This window comes from Bombina bombina, chromosome 1 (genome assembly GCF_027579735.1).
Source record: "Bombina bombina isolate aBomBom1 chromosome 1, aBomBom1.pri, whole genome shotgun sequence".
Taxonomy (NCBI): Eukaryota; Metazoa; Chordata; class Amphibia; order Anura; family Bombinatoridae; genus Bombina; species Bombina bombina.
Window position 1 is genome coordinate 1,494,739,230 of NC_069499.1, and position 24,150 is coordinate 1,494,763,379.

Sequence of the window (24,150 nt, forward strand, 5' to 3'; positions counted from 1 at the left end):
AACTTTAGTATAGTGGCGGCGACGTTGGGGGCGGCAGATTAGGGGTTAATAACTGTAATGTAGGTTGTGGCGATGTTAGGGACAGCAGATTAGGGGTTAATAATATTTAACTAGTGTTTGCGAGGCGGGAGTGCGGCGGTTTAGGGGTTAATATGTTTATTCTAGTGGCTGCGATGTCCTGAGCGGCAGATTAGGGGTTAATAATTTTATTTTAGTGTTTGCGATGCGGGAGGGCCTCGGTTTAGGGGTTAATAGGTAGTTTATGGGTGTTAGTGTACTTTTTAACACTTTAGTTATGAGTTTTATGCTACAGCTTTGTAGCGTAAAACTCATAACTACTGACTTTAGAATGCGTTACAAATCTTGCGGGATAGGCTGTACCGCTCACTTTTTGGCCTCCAAAAAAAAGCTTGTAATATCGGCACTGTGGAAGTCCCATTGAAAAAAGACTTTACGCAAATTGCATAAGTTAATTTGCGGTTCGGCCAAAAAAGTGTGCGGGACAGTTGTACCTACAAGACTCGTAATAGCAGCGGTAGTGAAAAAGCAGCGTTATGAGCCTTAACGCTGCTTTTTTACTTATAACGCAAAACTCGTGATCTAGCCGTATGTATTTTAACAAAACGAGTGAAATGTAAAGTTTGATGAATGAAAGTGCCCCTGTTTTTAATAGGATTTTTAAAAACCGGGCACTGATTCATTAAACTTGACATTCACTTTAACAAGTATGTGAGCTTAATTCTAGATAGAATATAATTTCTTTTAATAATGCAGTTTGGGTCAGTAGGTCGACAGTTCCTTAAAGTTATCGTATTAGGAGCAGTATGTATTTATTTTAGTCATATATTTAATGATTATTATTTTTACTGAAATACTTCATAATATTTCTTATTTCAGTATGGGTTATTGTTTTAGCATCTCTCTTAAGTATTCTAGCTTTGCTCTGTCGGTGGCTGAGACAGAATGATATGCTTAGATAATTTTCATTTCTTTATGAGGCACTGGAAACCATACTTAAAACAACCCTCTCAATACTAATGCAGTGTAGTGCTAGATAGTATTCTTTTGATAGAAGTGAATTACTAGTAGCTATAGGAAATATGTAGCTAGTGTAAAATAGTATATTAACATAGAACTTCCCCTAAGCTGGTTTGGTATGAACACGTGTCAATAGTGTTTCTTTTTTCCATATAAATTAGTTCTGCAAGGGACATAATAATATGTATGGGAACTTTGTAAGGGTATATGTCATTAGTTATTCTGTTACAGGAGTAAATATCTTTAGTTTATCTGCTACATAAAGAAGATCTACACGTTTTGTTTCTGAGTGTTTTACATAATTAATATCATATAAAGAAAAGTAAAATGAGGCTCGCCATTTGAGACCCAGGAGTGGTCTCCTTTATTTAATATAAACTTATCTAGTTTTATATTTTTAATTTCACTAGGAGGTCTAAAAGTGGCCTTGTGTGCTATTTAGAGGGTATATAAAAGTGCAAAACTTAAATGAAATAATATTGAATCGACCCAATCTAAAAATGCAAGCTCAATCCTATTGGCTTTTTCAACCTTAATTCCGATTGGCTGATAGAATTCTATCAGCCAATCGGAATTTAAGGGACGCCATCTTGGATGACGTCACTTAAAAGAACCTTACTTCGTCGGGTAGTCGTCGGAAGAAGAGGATGCTCCACGCCGGATGTCTTGAAGATGGACCTGCTCCGTGCCAGATGGATGAAGATAGAAGATGCCGTCTGGATGAAGACTTCTGCCCGTCTGGAGGACCACTTCTCCTGGCTTGGATGAAGACTTCTCCTGGCTTCGTTGAGGACTTCTTGCCACTTCGTTGAGGACTTCTCCCGGCTTCGTTGAGGATGGATGTCGGCTCTTCAAAACTGTAAGTGGATGTTCAGGGGTTAGTGTTAGTTTTATTTAAGGGTTTATTGGGTGGGTTTTATTTTTAGGTTAGGGTTTGGGCAGCAATATAGCTAAATGCCCTTATAAGGGCAATGCCCATCCAAATGCCCTTTTCAGGGCAATGGGGAGCTTAGGTTTTTTTTTGTTTGGTTTTTATTTGGGGGGTTTATTGTGTGGGTGGTGGGTTTTACTGTTGGGGGGTTGTTTGTATTTTTTTTTTACAGGTAAAATAGCTGATTTCTTTGGGGCAATGCCCCGCAAAAGGCCCTTTTAAGGGCTATTGGTAGTTTAGTTTAGGCTATGGGTTTTTTTATTTTGGGGGCTTTTTTATTTTGATAGGGCTATTAAATTAGGTGTAATTAGTTAAAATATCTTGTAATTTGTTTTTTATTTTTAGCAATTTAGTGTTTGTTTGTTTTTGTAATTTAGGTACTTTATTTAATTGTACTGTAAGGTTAGGTGTTAGTGTAACTAAGGTTAGGTTTTATTTTACAGGTAAATTTGTATTTATTTTAGCTAGGTAGTTAGTAAATAGTTAATAACTACTTAGTAACTATTCTACCTAGTTAAAAAAAAATATACAAACTTGCCTGTAAAATAAAAATAAACCCTAAGCTAGATACAATGTAACTATTAGTTATATTGTAGCTAGCTTAGGGTTTATTTTATAGGTAAGTATTTAGTTTTAAATAGGAATTATTTAGTTAATGATAGGAATTTTTATTTAGATTTATTTTAATTATATTTAAGTTAGGGGGTGTTAGGGTTAGGGTTAGACTTAGGTTTAGGGGTTAATACATTTAATATAGTGGTGGCGACGTTGGGGGCGGGAGATTAGGGGTTAATAAATGTAGGTAGGTGGCAGCGATGTTAGGGACGGCAGATTAGGGGTTAATAATATTTAACTAGTGTCTGCGATGCGGGAGTATGGCGGTTTAGGGGTTAATATGTTTATTATAGTGGCAGCAATGTCGGGAGCGACAGATTAGGGGTTAATAGGTAGTTTATGGGTGTTAGTGTACTTTTTAGCACTTTAGTTATAAGTTTTATGCTACAACTTTGTAGTGTAAAACTCATAACTACTGACTTTAGAATGCGTTACGAATCTTGCGGGATAGGCTGTACCGCTCACTTTTTGGCCTACAAAAAAAAAAGCTTGTAATACAGGCGCAATGGAATTCCCATTGAAAAAAGACCTTACGAAAATAGCGTAAGTTAATTTGCGGTACGGCCAAAAAAGTGTGCGGGACAGCTGTACCTACAAGACTCGTAATAGCAGCGGTAGTAAAAAAGCAGCGTTATGAGCCTTAACGCTGCTTTTTACTCATACTGCAAAACTCGTAATCTAGCCGAATGTTTTTAAATTATACACTCTATCTGAATCATTATTAAAGGGATATTAAGCCCAATTTTTTTCTTTTATAATTCAGATAGAGCATGATTTTCTTCGTTCTCTTGGTATCTTTATTTGAAAAGCAGGAATGTAAGCTTATGAGACAGCCCATTTTTGGTTCAGAACCTGGGGAGCGCTTGCTGATTGGTGGCTAAATGTAAATATATTTTAAAACTATCAGGTTAGCACACATGGCTTCATGCACCTCTGAGTTAGCACGCGAGTGAAAGCCAGAAGAGGTTTTTTTGTAGCGTGCGTCAAAGAAGTCTATGGGGAGAGGGATTAACGTGGCAGTGAGAATGAACTTTCAGATGTTTGTGCGCCTGAGGGTTTCACTTGAGCACAAATGTTTTACTTTTTACTTATGAGTGACAAAATGGGAGCACTGTTGATTTAACTTGTGTGGTATTAGCGCTCAATAGTGTTAGTATTTTTGCGCTTCACTTGTAATCTTGGTCTAAATGTTTTTAAAACATTGCAATTCAACCATAAATCAGATTTTCTACAAAGTAGAAATGTCTAAACATAAAGCCTATTTTAGCACCTTACTGAGTGTATTTCCACCACTTAAGTATCTCCCAGCCAATCAGCTGCAGAACTACTGGGTCCCTAAACTCTAAAATCCAGATTATGACTGGAGCGGTAATTATCGCTCACGCTTGTGCACTAACTCCGTTAGAAGTAAGGTTTTTGCAAGCGTTGGATACCACGTGTATTACAAGTTGAAAGTAAAAAGTTTTCATTCGTACGCTAACCCGACACGTGCAAAAAGCCGAACTTACAATCATTAACATATTTTGCCATAGACATCAATGGAGAACAAAAAGAGGACGAAAAACACCCTACTCGAGTGTAAACCCATGTTTAACCAAGTGCGCTAATTAGACACAAAATATTAATATTTCACATTTCAATGTTACACTATGTGCATTGTATTTTATGTTACTTTACAGATTGGGTCCTTGCTGTTTTATTACATTTAAGCTTTGCACTTTCTCTTTTATATTTTAATAGATTTAGATTTAGAACCAGTATTGATTTTACAAATTTTGATTATGTTTTGAAAGTTTCTTTAAAGGGACACTGTAACCAAAAATTTTCTTTCGTGATTCAGATTGAGCATGACATTTTAAGCAACTTTCTAATTTACTCCTATTATCAAATTTTCTTCATTCTCTTGGTATCTTTATTTGAAATGCAAGAATGTAAGATGCCGGCCCATTTTTTGTGAACAACCTGGGTTGTCATCCACCAATAAAAAAGTGCTGTCCAGAGTACTGAAACCAAAAAAAGCTTAGATGCCTTCTTTTTCAAAAAAAGATAGCAAGAGAACGAAGAAAATTTGATAATAGGAGTAAATTAGAAAGTTGCTTAAAATTGCATGTTCTTTCTGAATTACAAAAAAAAAAATTTGGGTTCAGTGTCCCTTTAACAAAGTTACTTTAACAAATTAAGTTCATACTCTTTAAATTTGCTCCATTGTAAACTAAAACTGATAGTTTCAGAAAGTGGGAGGGACAGGGCAGTCACTGGGCTGAACAGGGGAGTTCCCATGTCTGAAGCTTTCACACATGTCTTGTGAAAAGAAGTATTTTAAACTAGATGGTCTTTCTTATTTATCTTGCTATCTGTATGCAGGTTAAGTTTGCTCAAAATTCACAATACACTAATTTTAGCTAGCAGAAAAGTAATATATACTAAAGCATAAACAAAAGCAAGTTAAATTGTATTGAAAACATTTCTCCAGCTACCCTCTCTCTCTTGTTTTAGATTTTGTATCCCAGAGAGCTTCATTCCAGGTTCTGCCCTTTTTCTTAGAAAAGCAGTGAGTTCAGCCCATGTGAAGTCTGCACTATAATTTCTCTGCAAACTAGAGAATGGTTGATTATCTGGCCTATATAAAGTATTGAACCTCTCTGGGAATCTGAAGCTTACAGTTTTTCAGTTTTATTTTAAATAGAAGAAATGCAAAGTGCAGTGTTATTTGTAAAAAAAAATACACATAAATATACAAACAAACTGTGAAACTTTAAAAACAAAATCTCCTTTGTAAAATCACAATCCTAAACACACTGCAGTATACAAAATAAAATGCTAAATAGAAAGTGCAAAGTTTAAATGTAATACAATTGAATCTGAAGTGTACTATAATATAAAATACAAAGCACAAAATGTAAATGCAGCAGAACGGTCATGTCATGCAGTGATATATTGCACTGTGCTTGTTCTTCTTCACATACAAAAATGCAGGGAACACCCCTTATAGAAGTATAGAAAATCTGCCTTTTAAGGAAATCTCGTAGACCCTTAGGATCCCATCAGACAGGTCATGCTTACCCAGTAAAATTGATATGAACCAAACTAAGAGGCAATCATGCACAACCCAGAATTTTACAAAGTCCATTGAATCTTTGAGCTAAAGAAAATGTGTATTAGATTTGATCTGATTTATAATATAATATAGTGAATTTATATTCTGCTTACATTATGAAAAGTGGATAAACAAAATAAAAAGGGAGTACCCCTTGCCAGTGTGCTCCAAATACCCCTAGAGTTAGTAATGTCTCAAGCTGAGAAACTAGGCCTTAAACTATGAATCTGTGTGTGAGAGGTTATGTGGCACTTAAAACAAATTTGCTGGCACTCTTCTTCTGGGCTACTTCTATAGTGCTTGGTTTCATTGGCTGTTGTTTTAGTGCTTGATAAATTATTATGTATAATGAATTAATCTGTAATTGCTAATGTACATAATGCATTTGATAGAAAATGAACTGCAATTGTAACTGTAAAAAGGCAGAATGGGCACTTGAAAGAATTTAGCTAAATTTGATTACACACTCTCACCTCTGACCTATAAACTGCCACCTCTGACCTATAAACTATTAGAAAAATGTATAATGTGTTAATGTATAATTAGTTTAAAAAAATGGGAATGATATTTATAAATTAGTCCAGGATTATTTCACTTATTGCCTGGAGAATGTGATAAATAATTTCTAGTTACTTTAATACGGTAGCCACGAGCTGTCAAAAAAAAGCAGAACATAATTTTGTTATTACATGAATTGCTGGAATGATGAGTAATGGCTTTGCTCACATTTATTTTACCTTCCTTGTGTACCTACACAATAGCTGTAATTTTCCTGCCTTAAAAGTGGTTGTTAACGTCTCGGGCCTGTGTTTTGCAGTTTACTAATGGATGTCAGTTTCTAGGTGATGGATGATTGCCCAAGGAGTTTCCAGGACATCTCCAGCCTTTTGTAACTAACAGCTTGTGTGTTCATTCACCTGTTATAATTGCAGGGCTGGATAACCAGCAATATTTGTATATTGGAGTAAAAATACAGAGCCATTTTACAGTGAGTGAGCTGCACTGTTGGAAACAGGTATAGAGATTTTGGCTTCGGAAAGAAACCTGTTGATTCAGCTTCTCTATTATTTGTTTTATTTCTAGAAAACATTAAAATGCTTGATTTTTATTTTTGTCATTTTATATTGAGGGTTTTACAATTCCAATTTTATTTGTGTCAAATGTATGTGCCAAGAATCTACTTTTACTAAAAAAGATATATACTCTAAAGCCAGAATGGGTACACATCTCATTCCCCTGGCAAAACACATACAGTATCTCCGGGTGCTCTCCAGCTCTCCCAGAAAGCCTTGTTTATATTTAGAGACTCAGTCAGTTAACCCTAGACAAGCCTGGGTACAAATCCTAATATGATAATTATTTAGATAAAAATATCAAACATATAAATTAAAATCCACTAATGATATGTTGTTCTCTTTCAGATGAGTAACAAAAGATCAAATAGCTTTCGCAGGGCTATCCTGCAGGGGAACAGAAGACTGTGCAATAAGGCACTGCGTGAAGAATCTGGACTAAACCTTTCCCAGCGGTTTATACGACATGTGGCTTACGAAACGCTTCCCAGAGAGATTGACCGAAAGTGGTATTATGATAATTACACAGGATGTCCCCCACCATGGTTTATGATAGCTGTTACTATTGTGGAGGCAAGTACACAAGGCAATAGCTTATAATATATAAGCTCATAACTAACCTCATTTTATTTTTATTTTATTTTTTTGCTACAATCTATTTAAAAGAGACATTAAACACTAAGGGCCAGATTACAAGTGGAGCATTATTTAACGCTTCAGCTCAGGCGCTAGAAATAAGCTTTCACATTTCAATGTTCTTCACATAGCATAATATGTTCTATTTAATCATAAAATAGATATTTCTACATATATATGATGGTATTCTGGTAAAATATATATTTATACCTATATATACATGCTTATTTATAGGTATAGATATAAACAGATATTTATAGGAGTAAGTATACTAATAGCATATTCTGCTATGTGCAGAACATTGGAATGGGACATATTTACAGTAAATACACACTATAACACTTTATTAAATATGAATATTGCATAAATATGTAGTTTTCATAAATGCAAATAGTTCCAATGCATATTTATATTTATATATACATATATATATATATATATATATATATATATATATATATATATATATATATATATCTATGTATATACATACACACACACATATATATATTTATATATATACTGTATATATATATATATATATATACACATATATATATATATATATATATATACACATATGTATTTATGTGTTTATATGTGTAAATAAATTCTACTTTGATAAAATACTGCTTTTATTTGTTATATCTTACACAATTAGAATCCACTTTATTATTATATACAAAAAGAGAAAATAATTGGCGCAATAATTCATTGGATCAGCCAATCGGATTGAACTTCAATCTGATTGGCTGATTGCATCAGCCAATCAGATTTTTCCTACCTTAATTCCAATTGGTTGATAGAATCCTATCAGCCAATCGGAATTCGAGGGACGCCATCTTGGATGACGTCATTTTAAAGGACCAGCCATTCGTCGGGTAGTCGTCGTGCAGGAAGGATGTTCCGCGCCGCAGGTCTTGAAGATGGAGCCGCTCCTCGTCGGATGGATGAAGATAGAAGATGCTGCTTGGATGAAGATGTCTGCCGTTCCGGATGTCCTCTTCTGCCCGGATAGGATGAAGACTTCTGCCGGTCTGGATGTCCTCTTCTGCCCCATCGGATGAAGACTTTGGCCCGGCTGGGTGAAGACGACTCAAGGTAGGGAGATCTTCAGGGGGTTAGCGATAGGTTTATTTAAGGGGGGTTTGGGTGGGTTAGAGTAGGGGTATGTGGGTGGTGGGTTTTAATGTTGGGGGGGTTGTATTTTTTTTACAGGCAAAAGAGCTGATTACTTTGGGGCAATGCACCGCAAAAAGCCCTTTTAAGGGCTGGTAAAAGAGCTGGTTACTTGGTAATGTAGAATAGGGTAGGGGCTTTTATTATTTTGCTTTGTTTTTTATTTTATTAGGGGGCTTAGATTAGGTGTAATTAGTTTAAACTTCTTGTAATATTTTTTTATTTTCTGTAATTTAGTGTTTGTTTTTTAGTTTATTTAATTGTATTTAATTGTAGGTATTGGTAGCTAATTTATTTAAATAGTTTTATTATAGTGTAGTGTTAGGTTTAATTGTAACTTAGGTTAGGATTTATTTTACAGGTAATTTTGTATTTCTTTTAGCTAGGTAATTATTAAATAGTTAATAACTATTTAATAACTATTGTACCTAGTTAAAATAAATACAAAGTTGCCTGTAAAATAAAAATAAATCCTAACATAGCTACAATGTAATTATTAATTACATTGTAGCTATCTTAGGGTTTATTTTACAGGTAAGTATTTAGTTTTAAATTGGAATAATTTATTTAATGATAGTGTAGTGTTAGGTGTAATTGTAACTTAGGTTAGTTTTTATTTTAAAGGTAAATTTGTCTTTATTTTAACTAGGTAGCTATTAAATAGTTAATAACTATTTAATAGCTATTGTACCTAGTTAAAATATATACAAACTTGCCTGTAAAATAAAAATAAATCCTAAAATAGTTACAATGTAACTATTAGTTATATTGTAGCTATATTAGGGTTTATTTTATAGGTAAGTATTAAGTTTTAAATAGGATTAATTTAGTTAATAAGAGTAATATTATTTAGATTTATTTAATTAATATTTAAGTTAGGGGGGTGTTAGGGTTAGTGTTAGACTTAGGTTTAGGGGTTAATAATTTTATTATAGTGGCTGCGGTGTCTAGGAGCGGCGGTTTAGGGGTTAACATATTTATTATAGTTGCGACAGGGTCTAGGAGCGGCGGTTTAGGGGTTAACATATTTATTATAGTTGTGGCGGGGTCTAGGAGCGGCGGTTTAGGGGTTAATAACTTTATTTAGTTACGAGGGGCGCCGGTATAGGGGGTAGAACAGTATAGTATAGTGTGAGTGCTTAGTGACATGGGCATCAATAAAGCTGTAAAAAAAGCCGAAGAGCAGCGAGATTAATGATTGATAACTATCACAGTCCGCTGCCGGGGCTACTTGGTGCGCGGCTTTTTGACAGATTTATTGATAACTTTGGCGAGCGTATTCAGGTCCATGGCGGCGATGTGAGGCGAGCTTAGCCGAGCGTATTGGGGCCAGCGAAGGCAGGTAAGTACGGAGCTTCATAACTAGAGGCCATAGTATTTCTAAATGGGAAGATAAGCTGTTGCTGTACTTTTTTGGTTTTGCTTTAATAAAAATACGCCATTTAGAGAAAAAAAATGTTCTGTATTGATTTTAAAGTCATGTTGCTTAATTATAATTTGAAGTTTTAATTTAATTAAGTACTTATTGAAATTAGGTACTTTAGTATCTTTCCAACCCAAGAAAGATTATGTTTCTGGCACATAAAATTACATTATTAATACATTTAAGGTTGGTTTCATTGCAGTTAGATTCTTTGGTCAGCGGTATATATTTAAATTAGAGTTCTGTAGTCTGTTTTAGAAGTGTAGTTAACCAATCTGATATTTTGTGCCAGAAGGCATTTACCTTTGGACAGCTCCATATGCAATTAATAATATTGGCATTCATCAACCTACATCTCACGCAAGCATATGGCGTAATATGATGCCATTTCGTATTGCATTATATGTTTTATTGGTTAATTTAATATGTGAATCTATCCAACTTCCTGATAGGGTAGTGTAGAGAATTATTTTACAACTCTTTCCAATCTGTTTCTTATTTATAATAATATTCTGTTTTTCCCCACATCCTTCTAATCCTTTAAATCCTGGAGTATTAGTATACACCAGTATCAGATAGCTCTATTACCATTTGTATATAAATTAAGACCACTTTCTATTTGCTGCTAGTTGACCCTAATCTCATATTGCGCTGACAATGTCCTAAGCAAGTGCCTTACTTGCAAATATGCAAAAAATCTTTATTTTGAATATTGTACTCTTGATTCCCAGATTGAAATGATTAAATAATTTAGAATTTGTATCTTCGCAAAATTCTGGGTTACCCATTATGGATAAAAAAATTGAAAAGGGATATTCTATTCAACCATAATTTACAAGTCTTCCGCCAAGCTGTAATTTAATTTCTGAAGGTACATTCTTAAGAATATTGTAATAATGCTTTCAGAGAAATTGGTCTTAATAGAGCCGTCTCTTCTTCGATAAGTGAACAATATCCAGATTCTAAAATACAGTCTATAGGAATTTTGACTATACGGGGTCCATTTATCATTATGCGGATGGACATGATCCGCTATAGCAAACCATGTCCGTCACACATCGATAAATGCCGACAGCATACGGTGCAAGCAGGGGGTGTCAATCAACCCGATCGTATTGGATCGAGTTGATTTTCAGCGATGTCTGTCCGCCGCCTCAGAGCAGGCAGACAGGTTATAGAGCAGCGGTCTTTAGAAACACTCTAAAGGCTCGCCAGAAACACGGGGCATCAAGCTCCATTTGGGAGCTTGATAAATAGAACCCCAAAAGTCCAATTATACCATTTAATACATGGAAAACCTTGGATTCAGAAAGTTTAAACATTTTATTTAATTTATATTTTACAAAAAAATGGCAAATTTTGCATTATATAGAGCAGTTTAGGGAATATTATTATTTTGAAGATATTGATTTTACCTGCTAAAGATAGAGGTAATTGCGCCCAATTTCGAAGTGTTTGACCAAAATGCATTGAAATTTAGATCGTACCACCTATCAAGAGATACACTCGAGTTGACTCCCAAATATTTCAGAGAGTCTTTTACTTCTTTAAAAGGACCTATTGAAGAGGTTTTGATTATGTTAAGTCATAATATTTCGGTTTTTGAGAGATTAATTTTATAACCAGTAAATTAGCTTACAGACATCTGCAATAACTTGGGAAGATTTTCCTTAGTATTTATTAAAAGGTCATCAGCGTAAAGAGCAATATGTAATTCCTTAGTCCCAAATAGAATACCTTAAATTTTCTTTCTCAACATGCACGCCAGAGGTTCAATAGATAAATTAAACCAGAAAGGAGACAAGGGACAACCTTCTCTCGTGCCTTTTGAGAGATCAATATACTTAGAGATATCATCATTAATTATCAGTGCTGCAGAAGGATTTGTATATAAAAGTTTAATATAGTGTACAAACTTGACCTTAAAACCAAACTTTTCAGGAACTGTATCTAAATTATTCCACTCAAATTAAAAGCCTTTTCAGCATCTATTGAGATAATGGAATTGTCTACTGTGTCCCTATTGGCTTCTGCTGCCAGTTTCTCTGGCTCAAAATAGAGGAACTAAATAGCCCTCTGGGCATACTGAAATGTCCTAAACCTCCAAAGCAATGTATTATCAGAGATAGATTATCTGACTTCTATTTGAAAGTTTTTAGTTTTTTTGTTTTTTTTTTACTTATCAAAGACAACCCATTAAAAAGTATGATAATTGAATGGCAAAAAAACACTTAAATAAATACCAGAATATAATTTCTCATGTGAATAAAAAAAAATGCACCTTTGCTTAAAGTACTTTATGCAAATGATCTTGTAGCCCTTTGAAGTCATATATCCAAATATTGCAGGTGTTGTCTTGAATGGAACATTAATTTATAACCATAATATACAAGCTGAGTGGCAAATTGGTTGACTTTTTATTACCAAGTGATTATGGTTCTTTGTGACAGATGCCAGTTTCTATGCAATTTTCATTAAATTAATCTGGGTTTTTGTCTGTCTTTCCTCAGGTTGCTGTCTTTGTCTACTATGGCTTTGTATTAGACAGATTTGTCCTCCAGGTTACCCATCCCCTTTACCTGAAGAAGAATCCACTGGTCTACCACCCACAGCTGAGAGCCCAGGCGTGGAGATATCTCAGCTACATGTTCATGCACGCAGGGTCAGTCATGCTAAGATATGTTACAGGCAGGTTATGCAGATATTCCTATTTTTTATTGAACAGTAATCATTTCCCAAAAGCAATGTGAATTGTATGTGTTTGTATTTATATTATAATGGTCAGTAGAAAAAGTTAGTTACACACTGTATTCCCCTATCTATTTACCGATTGTTTGTTTTGGAGTTGGCCCAGTATTTCATCTTTGAATTTCCATTAAAGGGACAATGATTTTCTTTGTTCAGACTAAGGGTCTGATGATCTAAAGCTCCCCACTCAGGCAAGATTATCTAAGAAGTCTTGAGGTCACTCAAACAATTCTAGAAAGGCAAATTGTAGCTTGAGAGCTGTTTAGCTCACTATGTAGGGTTCTATGTGGGAAGGAGTGACACCTACATTACAATATAATGCTCAAAAAAGACCCCAAAGATTTTGTGTAATTTCTCTCCATGTGGGCGAGTTTTTGATCATCAGGCCCTATATGGGATTCTGGATATGAAGGAAACTAAATTACGATATAAGGTCTAAAAAAATCCAAAAGATGTTGCATGATTTCTCTCCGTGCCGGCGATCTTTTGATCATCTGGCCCTCAAAGAGATCCTTTCAAAATATATTACATATTTTTTAATATCTTCTTATTATATTTCCCACCTATGCTATGGAAGTTTTCCATATCAGCCAACGAGCATTAATAAAGCAGTATCAGTTGTGAACCAAGATGAATTTCCTTCTAAAAATAAAACTTACCAGGATAGGCTTAATTACTTAAATATATATAGCTTAGAGGAGAGAAGGGAAAGAGGTGATATGATAGCAACTTTCAAGTACGTTAAAGGGCTTAGTAAAACTGAGGCTGTGGGTATTTTACATAAAATGGAAAATTCAAGAACAAGGGGTCATGATCTCAAGCTAAGGGTAGTAGATTCAGGAGTAATTTGAGGAACCACTTCTTTACAGAAAGAGTGATTGATTTATGGAATAAACTCCCTCAAGAGGTGGTAATGACAAACACTGTGGGGGACTTTAAAAATGCCTGGAACAAGCATAAGGCTATCCTATAAACTAGATAAGTTTATACTTTTAGGTAATATCGGGCAGACTTGCAGGGCCTATGGCTCTTATCTGCCGTCAATATCTATGTTTCTATGTTTCTAAATCCAACTTAAAGTAGTTTTTAACATAGCTATTTCTGACCAAAAAATGTATTTAAAAGTATTGCTCCTTCACTTAAAGGTACAGTAAAGTCATAATTAGACATTCATGATTTAAACAGAGCGTATGCTTTTAAACAACTTTCCAATTTACTTCTATTATTTAATTTGCTTCCTTCTCTTGTTATCCTTTTGCTGAAAGGTTTATCTAGGAAAGCTCAGGAGCAGCAAAGAACCTAGGTTCTAGCTGCTGATTGGTGGCTGCATATATATATACCGATTGCCATTGGCTCACCCATGTGTTAAGTTAGAAACCAGTAGTACATTGCTGCTCCTTTAACAAATGATACCAAGAGAATGAAACAAATTTGATAATAGAAGTAAACTGAAAAGTTGTTTAAAATTGTATGTTCAATCTAAATCTTGAAAGAACGTTTTTGGGTTTCATGTTCCTTTAAGTAAAATTTTCTTCTACACAAGCATTTAGCTCCAGAAATAAATTTACTTTCAAATATTCCTTTATCAGCTTTTGGACATATTTCTTTGAAATTGCAAGGACCTCACTAGTATTTAAACTAGGGTCCTTCACAAATATAAGGCAAAGACCTTACTTTTAAAGTAACTGTTTTATATGCACCAGAAAAGTCACCCTTATCTGTTTGTTATATCTTAGAGGCAAACAAATATATATAATACGGATTGATACTCCCCTTCGGTATTGGAACCGCAACCTTCCCACAGTCTCTCCCGAAACCTATAAGATCAAAATGTTGTGCCAAGAAGGAGGTGCTGGTTCACTATGGATCTTCATCTGTTTACTTGAATATGTTCCACTCGTCAGGAGAGATTTGCTTCTAGTTCCAAATAAAAGATTGTGCTGAGATACTGTATCAAGACACCATGTAATAACGTGTAGATACTCACAGCATATATTCAGGATAACCGGCTCCTTGTATGTGCAAATAGCATTTACAAACAAACAAACCAAGCAAGGTTAGGTCCGTTGAAACGCGTTGGAAAAATAAAACTGTTTTTAGACAAGAAAGCAGGTGAAATATTTGCACATACAAGGAGCCGGTTATCCTGAATACATGCTGTGAGTATCTACACATTATTACGTGGTGTCTTGATACAGTATCTCAGCACAATCTTTTAATTGGAACTAGGAGCAAACCTCTCCTGACGAGTGGAACATATTCAAGTAAACAGACGAAGATCCATAGTGAACCAGCGCCTCCTTCTTGGCACAACTGTTTGATATATCACATGGATTCCTAAGGAAAATAATTTAGTGTATGTTCTGTCAATGAAACTAACTAAGCAGTATGTTGTTAGCGCATAGGCAAGGTGCATTAAGTTTGTTATAAGTGACACTTTGGGTACTTATGCCATAAGATCGCCACCTATGACATAGAGATTCAAAACAGTTCACATATAGTTCTACACTTGCACATGCGCATCCCTACAGTGTCACATAAGCAGACCAACACTAGTAAACCAAGACACCTGCACACATAGACACAGTCCCATAAAGAAACACATATATACAATCTGACACACACAAGGCCAACAATAATACATAGATGAGAAAAGATCCACACACATAAATATATATTGAATCACTGTTTGCACCACATAAGCCACACTGAAACACAGACCAAGACTGATTGTTTGACTGTATAAGTCAAATCCAGAGTCTACCAAAGCTGTCAAGAATACCATACTCACAGACCCACAATAATGCACACATACACACACACACATACACTAACACAAGGACGTATATAAACTAATAAATCCACAGATGGACCTTGGCACAAATAACTTGGACAAAACCACACACCCACATTAAAAAATACACACAAATATTGACACCGTCACATAGATACAGACACATTAATTCTGAAACACAAAGCCAAAACAACACATGCATAGACACACACAGACATGCACAATGACTCACAGTGACATACAGACACACACTGAAACATAAAGACAATCATATGGGGTGCTCAGACATGGTTTAACTTCAGCAAACCTATACTGTATAATAAAGAGATGGTTGTTAATAATTGCAAGGTTCCTAAGCCTTATACTATGACATATATAACCTCCATGACACAGACTCACACTGACATTCAGAGACATATACAGACTCAATCACATGACTTATGAGCATAACTTTACTAAAAACACACACCATAAAGACAACCAACACTGACACATGCATATACCAACACTGACAAGCATGTATATTGCCAAACAGGCTCTGAACCGACCCATATCTCTTTACACTGGTTCTACCTATACAAAGTGAAATAGTATTAAATTGTGGAGTGCTTTTCATAACACAACTGCTGTAACAGGATCCTCAGTTTATTGCTACTAAATGACGTAGAGTCTAACAAAACAGTAATCATACAGACTGCTGGGGAAGCACAATGCCAGGCAGCCCATATCTCTGTTTTATTGCAGGCATGTGCTGAGGAAAGAACGTAGGGAACGAGCTGGCTGCGCTGTTGCTAGGGAAGCCAGCTGAGCAGACAGAGGACTCCCAATAAATGAACAGTTTGCATTTCAATGTGAACCAGAATGAAAAGTCACTGCAATAAAATGAACTGCCTGTGATGAAATAAGGCCAGTATTGATTGGAGGTTCTGCCTGTGATTACTACAAAGCAGTGTTTATAACTCTTATTGATCCATGAGAGGGTTTGCACAAGGCCAGAGAAAGTGAATACAGCATTGTCAAAGGCTATTAATAAACCATTCACTGCAAAGGTGCTTAAACATACCATCATGGGAGAGAGACGGAGCAAGAGTTAAGGCAGAAAGCATGAGAGGAGGAGGGACTGAGCGAGAAATAATCAGACTAAAGCGGTGTCCTTGTCTGATGCAGACTAGTGAGGTCTCCTTTTATGACTCTGCCCGCCTGATGCTGAGGAGGGATGTAGATATAATACTGTATATTATTATGGAAGTTTAAAGAAGTCTCCTTACCTTGTTCTCAGAAACAAAAAATAAATCTTATTTTTTATGAAAGCTACATAAAGATTCTTTAAAGCTATGTAGGTATTATCCAAATACAAGTAGGTAGCAGGCAGTGTTCCCTCTAAGGTCACATTTTGTCAGCAGCCCAGCAGTGAAATGGTTAATAAGGACATCATACTTTGCAGTCTTCTCTAGTGTTTGTTAACTGCAGGGTGCGGTTCCCTAATTAACTGTTTGGATGCTCACAAAATGTGGCCTTCGAGGGAACACTGGTAGCAGGGTAAAATTTGTATCCCTGGTGCTTCTAGTCATAAGGTAATTAAAACCCTCCCTCCCTTTTGCACCCAGCATTGTCAGCCCATATATATCAGTTTAACTAAAACCTATACCTTACCCAGTACAATTCTATTTGGTTGCACAGAACAGTCTAGTATGCAAAAAACAAGTTGTTTGTGAATAAGAATTTGTATCACTTAACCATTCTGAAATGTGCCACTCAGAGCAAAGGTCACATTGGTCTCACAGGATGTTTTCTCAGCTTATGAGGGTTATGTCCATTAATATACAGAAATATTTATATTTAGAATGACTCAGAGATTATATACAAGGTGATGGAAGGTGAAAACAACGTTGTCAACTAAAATAAATAAGCACTTTACTTGGGAACACCTCAAATAATATCAGGAGAAACAGAGAGAGGTGTCGGCTAGAGGTACTTGTCTCATGCAGAATGATAAAGTATAAAGAGATGCTCTTGTCTGATGAAGGCTAAACTGGTGCCCTTGTCTAATGCAGCCTAAATTTGTATGATGCAGGCTAAAGATATGATGTTGTCTGATGGAGGCTAAAGAGATGCCCTTGTCTGATAAAGGATAAAGAGGTGCCCTTCTATGATGCAGACTAAAGAGGCCCTCTTGTCTGATGCAGGCTAAAGAGATGCCCTTTTCTGATGCAGACTAAAAATGCTCTCTTGCATGAGGCAGGCTATGACATTGTCTGATAGAGGATAAATAGTTGCCCTTGTATGATACAGGCTAAAGAGGCTTTCTTGTCTAATGCAGCATAAAGAGCCCCTTTTGTATGATGCAGGCTAAAGATATGACGTTTTCTGATGGAGCGTAAAGAGATGCCCTTGTCTGATGCAGGCTTAAGAGAGCCCCTAGTCTGATGCAGGCTACAAGCATAACATTATGGTGACTCTTTATATTATATTTTGTCATACAGACTAGAGGGACATTTAAAAAAAAAACTATGGACTTATGCTTTTACATTTCGTTAAGCATAGAGATACATTATTGATGTTTTATAAAGTGATGAAGGATAAACAGCTAGATAAAATCTGATTCAGAATACAGACAGACCCTCATCTGATGCAGGTCCTCTTGTATAATGAAGCCTATAGAGGTCACCTCATCTGATTAAGACAATAGAGTTTTCATCATCTAATGTATATATTTAGAGAAGTCTCCTAATCTGCAAAGGAAGTTTTCTGCTCTTACAGATGTCTCATCAGATGAAGAACAGAAAAGTCTCCTAATGTAAGAATTTGCTTTTTTATATTCATCTGTCTCATACAAGCTAGTGGCTTCCTAAACACAAGCAAGCATCCAAGGTTTCTTTATACATTGTATACGAGAGATTTATTTGCCTTCCATACAGTGGGTATTGAAAAATTGAAAAGAATCACCCCCCTTGAAAATAATCACATTTTGTTGCTTTGCAGTCTGAAATAAAGACAGACACAGTTTTTGTTTATCCAGTTGTAATTACTCAGTGCAACTTATAACATTCAAGTGAAAGAAATAACACCAACATGCCAGGCACAAATAAAGACAATTCAAAAACAGAATCATTGAGTTGCAAAAAGGATCACTCCCTCCTAAAATTACTTGTAAACTCAATCAGGTGTAGCTAATCACCTTCTTAACATCACACACAAAGCCATTTGACCTTCATCTGTGATCAGCTGTGGGCATATTGATTAGTTCAGCATGAAAATAGCTTTCCTGGAGCATCTCAGTCCCTGGTAGTGCAACTGAAGCAAACAATCAACTATGAGTGGCAAGGCACTGTTGAAAGTTCTCCAGGATAATGTTGTGGACAGGCACAAGTCAGGAAACGGATACAAGAAAATATCAAAGGCTTTAGCAATGCCTAGAAGAACAGTGAAGTCTATTATTAAGAAGTGGAAGATATTTGGTACAACACCCTCTCTGGATCAGGACGTCGCTTCAAACTGGATGAAAGAGCCAGGAGGAAACTGGTCAGAGAGGCTACCAAGAGGCCCACAGCAACTCGGAAGCAGTTGCAGGAATTTATCACAAAGAGTGGTCATTGTGTGCATGTGACAACAATATCACAAATTCTCCACAAATGTGGCTTGTATGGAGGGTTTTAAGAAAAAAAAACACTTCTCAAGAAAGGCCACATGCAGTCACGACTGAGCTTTGCCATAACACACCTAGGAGATTCTGATGCCACATGGAAAAAGGTATTATGGTCAGATGAGACAATGGGGCCTATTTATTATGGTGCGAGCGGACATGATCCGATATTGCGGATCATGTCCACTGCACATCGATAAATGCTGACAGCATACCCCTGCAGGGAGTGTCAATCAACCCGATTGTATTGGATCGGGTTGATTTTTGTCCGGAGCTTGATAAATATGCCCCTAAAATGTAATTATTTGGCCTCAACACCAAACGATATGTCTGGCGGAAATCCAATACAGCTCACAATCCAAATAACACTACAGTAAAGCATGGAGGTGGTAATATCCTGTTATGGGGGTGTTTCTCTGCAGCAGGCACTGGAGCACTTGTCAGGATAGAAGAAATAATGGATGCTGTCAAATTCTTGAGGAAAATCTGCTGCCCTCTGCCAGGAAGTTGTCAATGGGAAGAAGGCTTATCTTCCAACATGACAAGGACCAAAAGCACACAGCAAAAATGACCACACAGTGGTCGAAGGAGAAAAAGGTGACTGTCCTTGCATGGCCTAGTCAGAGCCCAGACTTAAATCCCATTGAATATCTGTGGTATGACTTGAAGACTGCAGTCCACAAACGGTTATCATCAAATGTAACGGAACTGGAGCAGTTCTGCAAAGAAGAGTGGACAAATATTGTACAGTATAGATGTGCAAAGTTAGTAGAGACAAATCCCAACAGACTAAAGACTGTAATTAAAGCAAAAGGTGGTTCAACAAAATATTGACACAACGGGTTAATCCTTTTTGCAACTTAGTGATTCTGTTTTTGAATTTCCTTAATTTTTGCCTGACATGTTGGTGTTATATCTTTCACTTGGATGTCATTGCACTTAGTAATTACAACTGGATAAACAAAAACTGTGTCCGTCTTTATTTCAGGCTGCAAAGCAACAAAATGTGATTATTTTCAAGGGGGTGATTCTTTTCAATACCCACTATATATACTTCTACCAACACAGTATAGGTTATCATACTACAGTACTACAATTCGTTGTGTTTGATCTCTTTTTCTAGTTACCTAGAATATTCCTTTAGCCAACATAAAATTTGCTATTCTACAAAAATGAAATTGATTTATTAATGTGTGTGTTGAATTCCTTTAGGATAGAACATTTGGGGGTGAATGTGGCTCTCCAGCTGTTAGTCGGAGTTCCCCTGGAGATGGTACACGGAGCTCTGAGGATTGGCTTTGTATACACAGCAGGAGTTCTGGCAGGTACCACAAATCCAACACTATATTCCCTCTTCATGTTTTTTTTTTTTCCTCCTATATTTTTATTATTTACCCATCAAAATATATATTGCATGGCTGAAATATGACAGCACAGTCACTGTTGCATAGAGCAGGAGGTTTGTTACATAGTGAAAGATTGTTTTGTAGATTTAAATTTCATAAAAATTAACCATTGTCAAATGTATTCCCACAGCCTTTCAATCTTTAATAAAATATTTTACCCAAAATCTGAGCAACATTTTGACTGTCAGCTATTTCTTCCAAAGAAACATTGTATACAAATATAATTTGATATTGTTCTGGAAGTTTGAGTAAAGCATTGAATTGTGGGCAGTTTAAAGATACACTGACCTAGATTAAAAAAGCATTTAACGAAATGAACAAAGTGTGAAGGAATTATTCATATTTTAATGAAATAGCACCACAGGATAATATGTAATTGCCAGGTGTCCAAAATTTTACAGGATTTGTTTCCATATTTCAGATGACTGTCTTGTAATATAAATCCTTTCATTCTATTTAGTTTATAACTACTTCAGACAGCAACATTCATCTAAACCATCAAGCATATAATGACATTTTTAGCAGGTACATTTTAAGGTATTGGCTATGAGGCAGCTGAAGAAATCAATCTGCAAGTGGGAGGGGGCAAACAGTTCATTTTACAAGGTGTTCCTGCAGAAGATTTGAATACAATAAACTTTGATCAGCTGATATCCTGAATACATTGTCCCTTTAACTTTCATATTAGTATGACACAGTAGCAAGACACCATTTACTTCAACAGCCTCCAGGAGAATCTGACATCAATTGCAAAAGAAGAACAAACAATCAGGGCAGTTAAATAAGCCTTACAGTAAATGGAGCCCTTTGAGAATTAATTACAAGCCCAGACAACATTGTGAGAATGCAGGCAACCTAAGAACTGCTTGACTGGTTCATCTTTATTATAAATTAAGCACAGCACTAGTATGTTTTATAGAGATTATAAATAAGTGGCAAACAATCAATAAGGTTAATTCTCAGTGAGTTATAAAGGTTTCTCAACTCAAAATGTGATTAACATTTAAAAAAGACAAGCAACTGGTGAAAAAAAAATGCCTAGATTCACTAAGGATTAAATTGACTCTGCATTTTTATTTCAAGCTATAGGTCATATACACAAACATGCAGATCACTCTCTTGTTTGGGTCATTAGGCTTCCTACAATAATGTAGGAATTATCTGCTACTGAAATTAAGACAGTAAGTAAATTGTAATTAAGGAAACTGCGCTGAGGAGAGAGAAGTTAGCAGGGAGCAGGTGGCACAATTTAAAAATTAAATGCTGCAGCCATTATACATTAGTTTACCCTGTTTGCAGCATAAATTACCTTACATTCTTTTATTTTCATATACATGTGTGTTCTATTAGGGTAATAACGGCTAGATTTAGAGTTCTGCGGCCAAAGGGGTGCGTTAGCTACGCATGCTTTTTTTCCCCTGCACCTTTTAAATACTGCTGGTATTTAGAGTTCACAGAATGGCTGCGTTAGGCTCCAAAAAAGGGAGCGTAGAGCATATTTACCGCCACTGCAACTCTAAATACCAGCGTTGCTTACGGACGCGGCCAGCTTCAAAAACGTGCTCGTGCACGATTCCCCCATAGAAAACAATGGGGCCATTTGAGTTGAAAAAAAACCTAACACCTGCAAAAAAGCAGCGTTCAGCTCCTAACGCAGCCCCATTGTTTTCTATGGGGAAACACTTCCTAAATCTGCACCTTACACTTCTTAACCCCTAATCTGCCGCCCCCGCTATCGCTGACAAATGCATATTTTTTTTAAACCCTAATCTGCCGCTCCGTATACCGCTGCCAGCTACGTTATCCCTATGTACCCCTAATCTGCTGCCCCTAACATCGCCGACCACTGTTATATTTATTAACCCCTAATCTGCCGCCCCCGCTATCGCTGACACCTGCATATTATTATTAACCCCTAATCTGCCGCTCCGTATACCGCCGCCAGCTACATTATACCTATGTACCCCTAATCTGCTGCCCCTAACACCGCCGACCCCTATATTATATTTATTAACCCCTAATCTGCCCCCCACAACGTCGCCTCCACCTACCTACAATAATTAACCCCTAATCTGCCGACCGGATCTCACCGCTACTATATATACTGTTCCGATCAGCCAATATAATGCGAGCTCAATCTGATTGGCTGATTGGATCAGCCAATCGGATTGAACTTGAATCTGATTGGCTGATTCCATAAGCCAATCAGAATATTCCTACGTTAATTCCGATTGGCTGATAGAATCCTATCAGCCAATCGGAATTCGAGGGACGCCATCTTGGATGACGTCATTTAAAGGAACCGTCATTCGGCGAGTAGGCGGCGGTTGAAGAGGATGGATCCGCGTCGGCTGGGAAGAAGATGGCTTTGCTCCGGAAGAAAGAAGATTGAAAATGCCGCTTGATAGAAGACTTCATCCCGATGATGGACTTCCGACTTCAGTCCGATGATGGAGTTCTTCAGCCGCCGCTTGGATCAAGACTTCGGACCCTCTTCTGGACCGATCGCTGAACCCGGTGAAGTGAAGACAAGGTAGGGAGATCTTCAGGGGCTTAGTGTTAGGTTTATTTAAGGGGGGTTTGGGTTAGATTAGGGGTATGTGGGTGGTGGGTTGTAATGTTGGGGGGAGGGGGTATTGTATGGTTTTTTTTACAGGCAAAAGAGCTGAATTATTTGGGGCATGCCCCGCAAAGGGCCCTTTTCAGGGCTGGTAAGGTAAAAGAGCTTTTCTATTTTAATTTTAGAATAGGGTAGGGCATTTTTTTATTTTGGGGGGCTTTGTTATTTTATTAGGGGGCTTAGAGTAGGTGTAATTAGTTTAAAATTGTTGTAATATTTTTCTAATGTTTGTAAATATTTTTTTATTTTTTGTAACTTAGTTCTTTTTTATTTTTTGTACTTTAGTTAGTTTATTTAATTGTAGTTATTTGTAGGTATTGTATTTAATTAATTTATTGATAGTGTAGTGTTAGGTTTAATTGTAGGTAATTGTAGGTATTTTAGTTAATTTATTTATTGATAGTGTAGTGTTAGGTTTAATTGTAACTTAGGTTAGGATTTATTTTACAGGTAATTTTGTAATTATTTTAACTAGGTAACTATTAAATAATTATTAACTATTTAATAGCTATTGTACCTGGTTAATATAATTACAAAGTTGCCTGTAAAATAAATATTAATCCTAAAATAGCTACAATATAATTATAATTTATATTGTAGCTATATTAGGGTTTATTTTACAGGTAAGTATTTAGCTTTAAATAGGAATAATTTATTTAATAATAGTTAATTTATTTTGTTAGATTTAAATTATATTTAAGTTAGGGGGTGTTAGGGTTAGAGTTAGACTTAGCTTTAGGGGTTAATACATTTATTATAGTAGCGGTGAGATCCGGTCAGCAGATTAGGGGTTAATTATTGTAGGTAGGTGGAGGCGACGTTGTGGGGGGCAGATTAGGGGTTAATAAATATAATATAGGGGTCGGCGGTGTTAGGGGCAGCAGATTAGGGGTACATAGGTATTAATGTAGCTGGCGGCGGTGTACGGAGCGGCAAATTAGGGGTTA

General features: G+C 36.2%; 1 protein-coding gene across 1 annotated transcript in view; it reads left to right on the top strand.

Moving 5' to 3' along the window:
* The window catches only part of RHBDL3 (rhomboid like 3), a 242,917-nt gene that overhangs the window by 140,367 nt on the left and 78,400 nt on the right, over nt 1-24,150 (top strand). Inside the window, exons 4-6 of the mRNA XM_053707554.1 lie at nt 7,103-7,327; nt 12,503-12,654; nt 20,390-20,502. Of these exons, the coding sequence (XP_053563529.1) occupies nt 7,103-7,327; nt 12,503-12,654; nt 20,390-20,502 (490 nt within the window). The remainder of the gene's footprint in view (nt 1-7,102; nt 7,328-12,502; nt 12,655-20,389; nt 20,503-24,150) is intronic.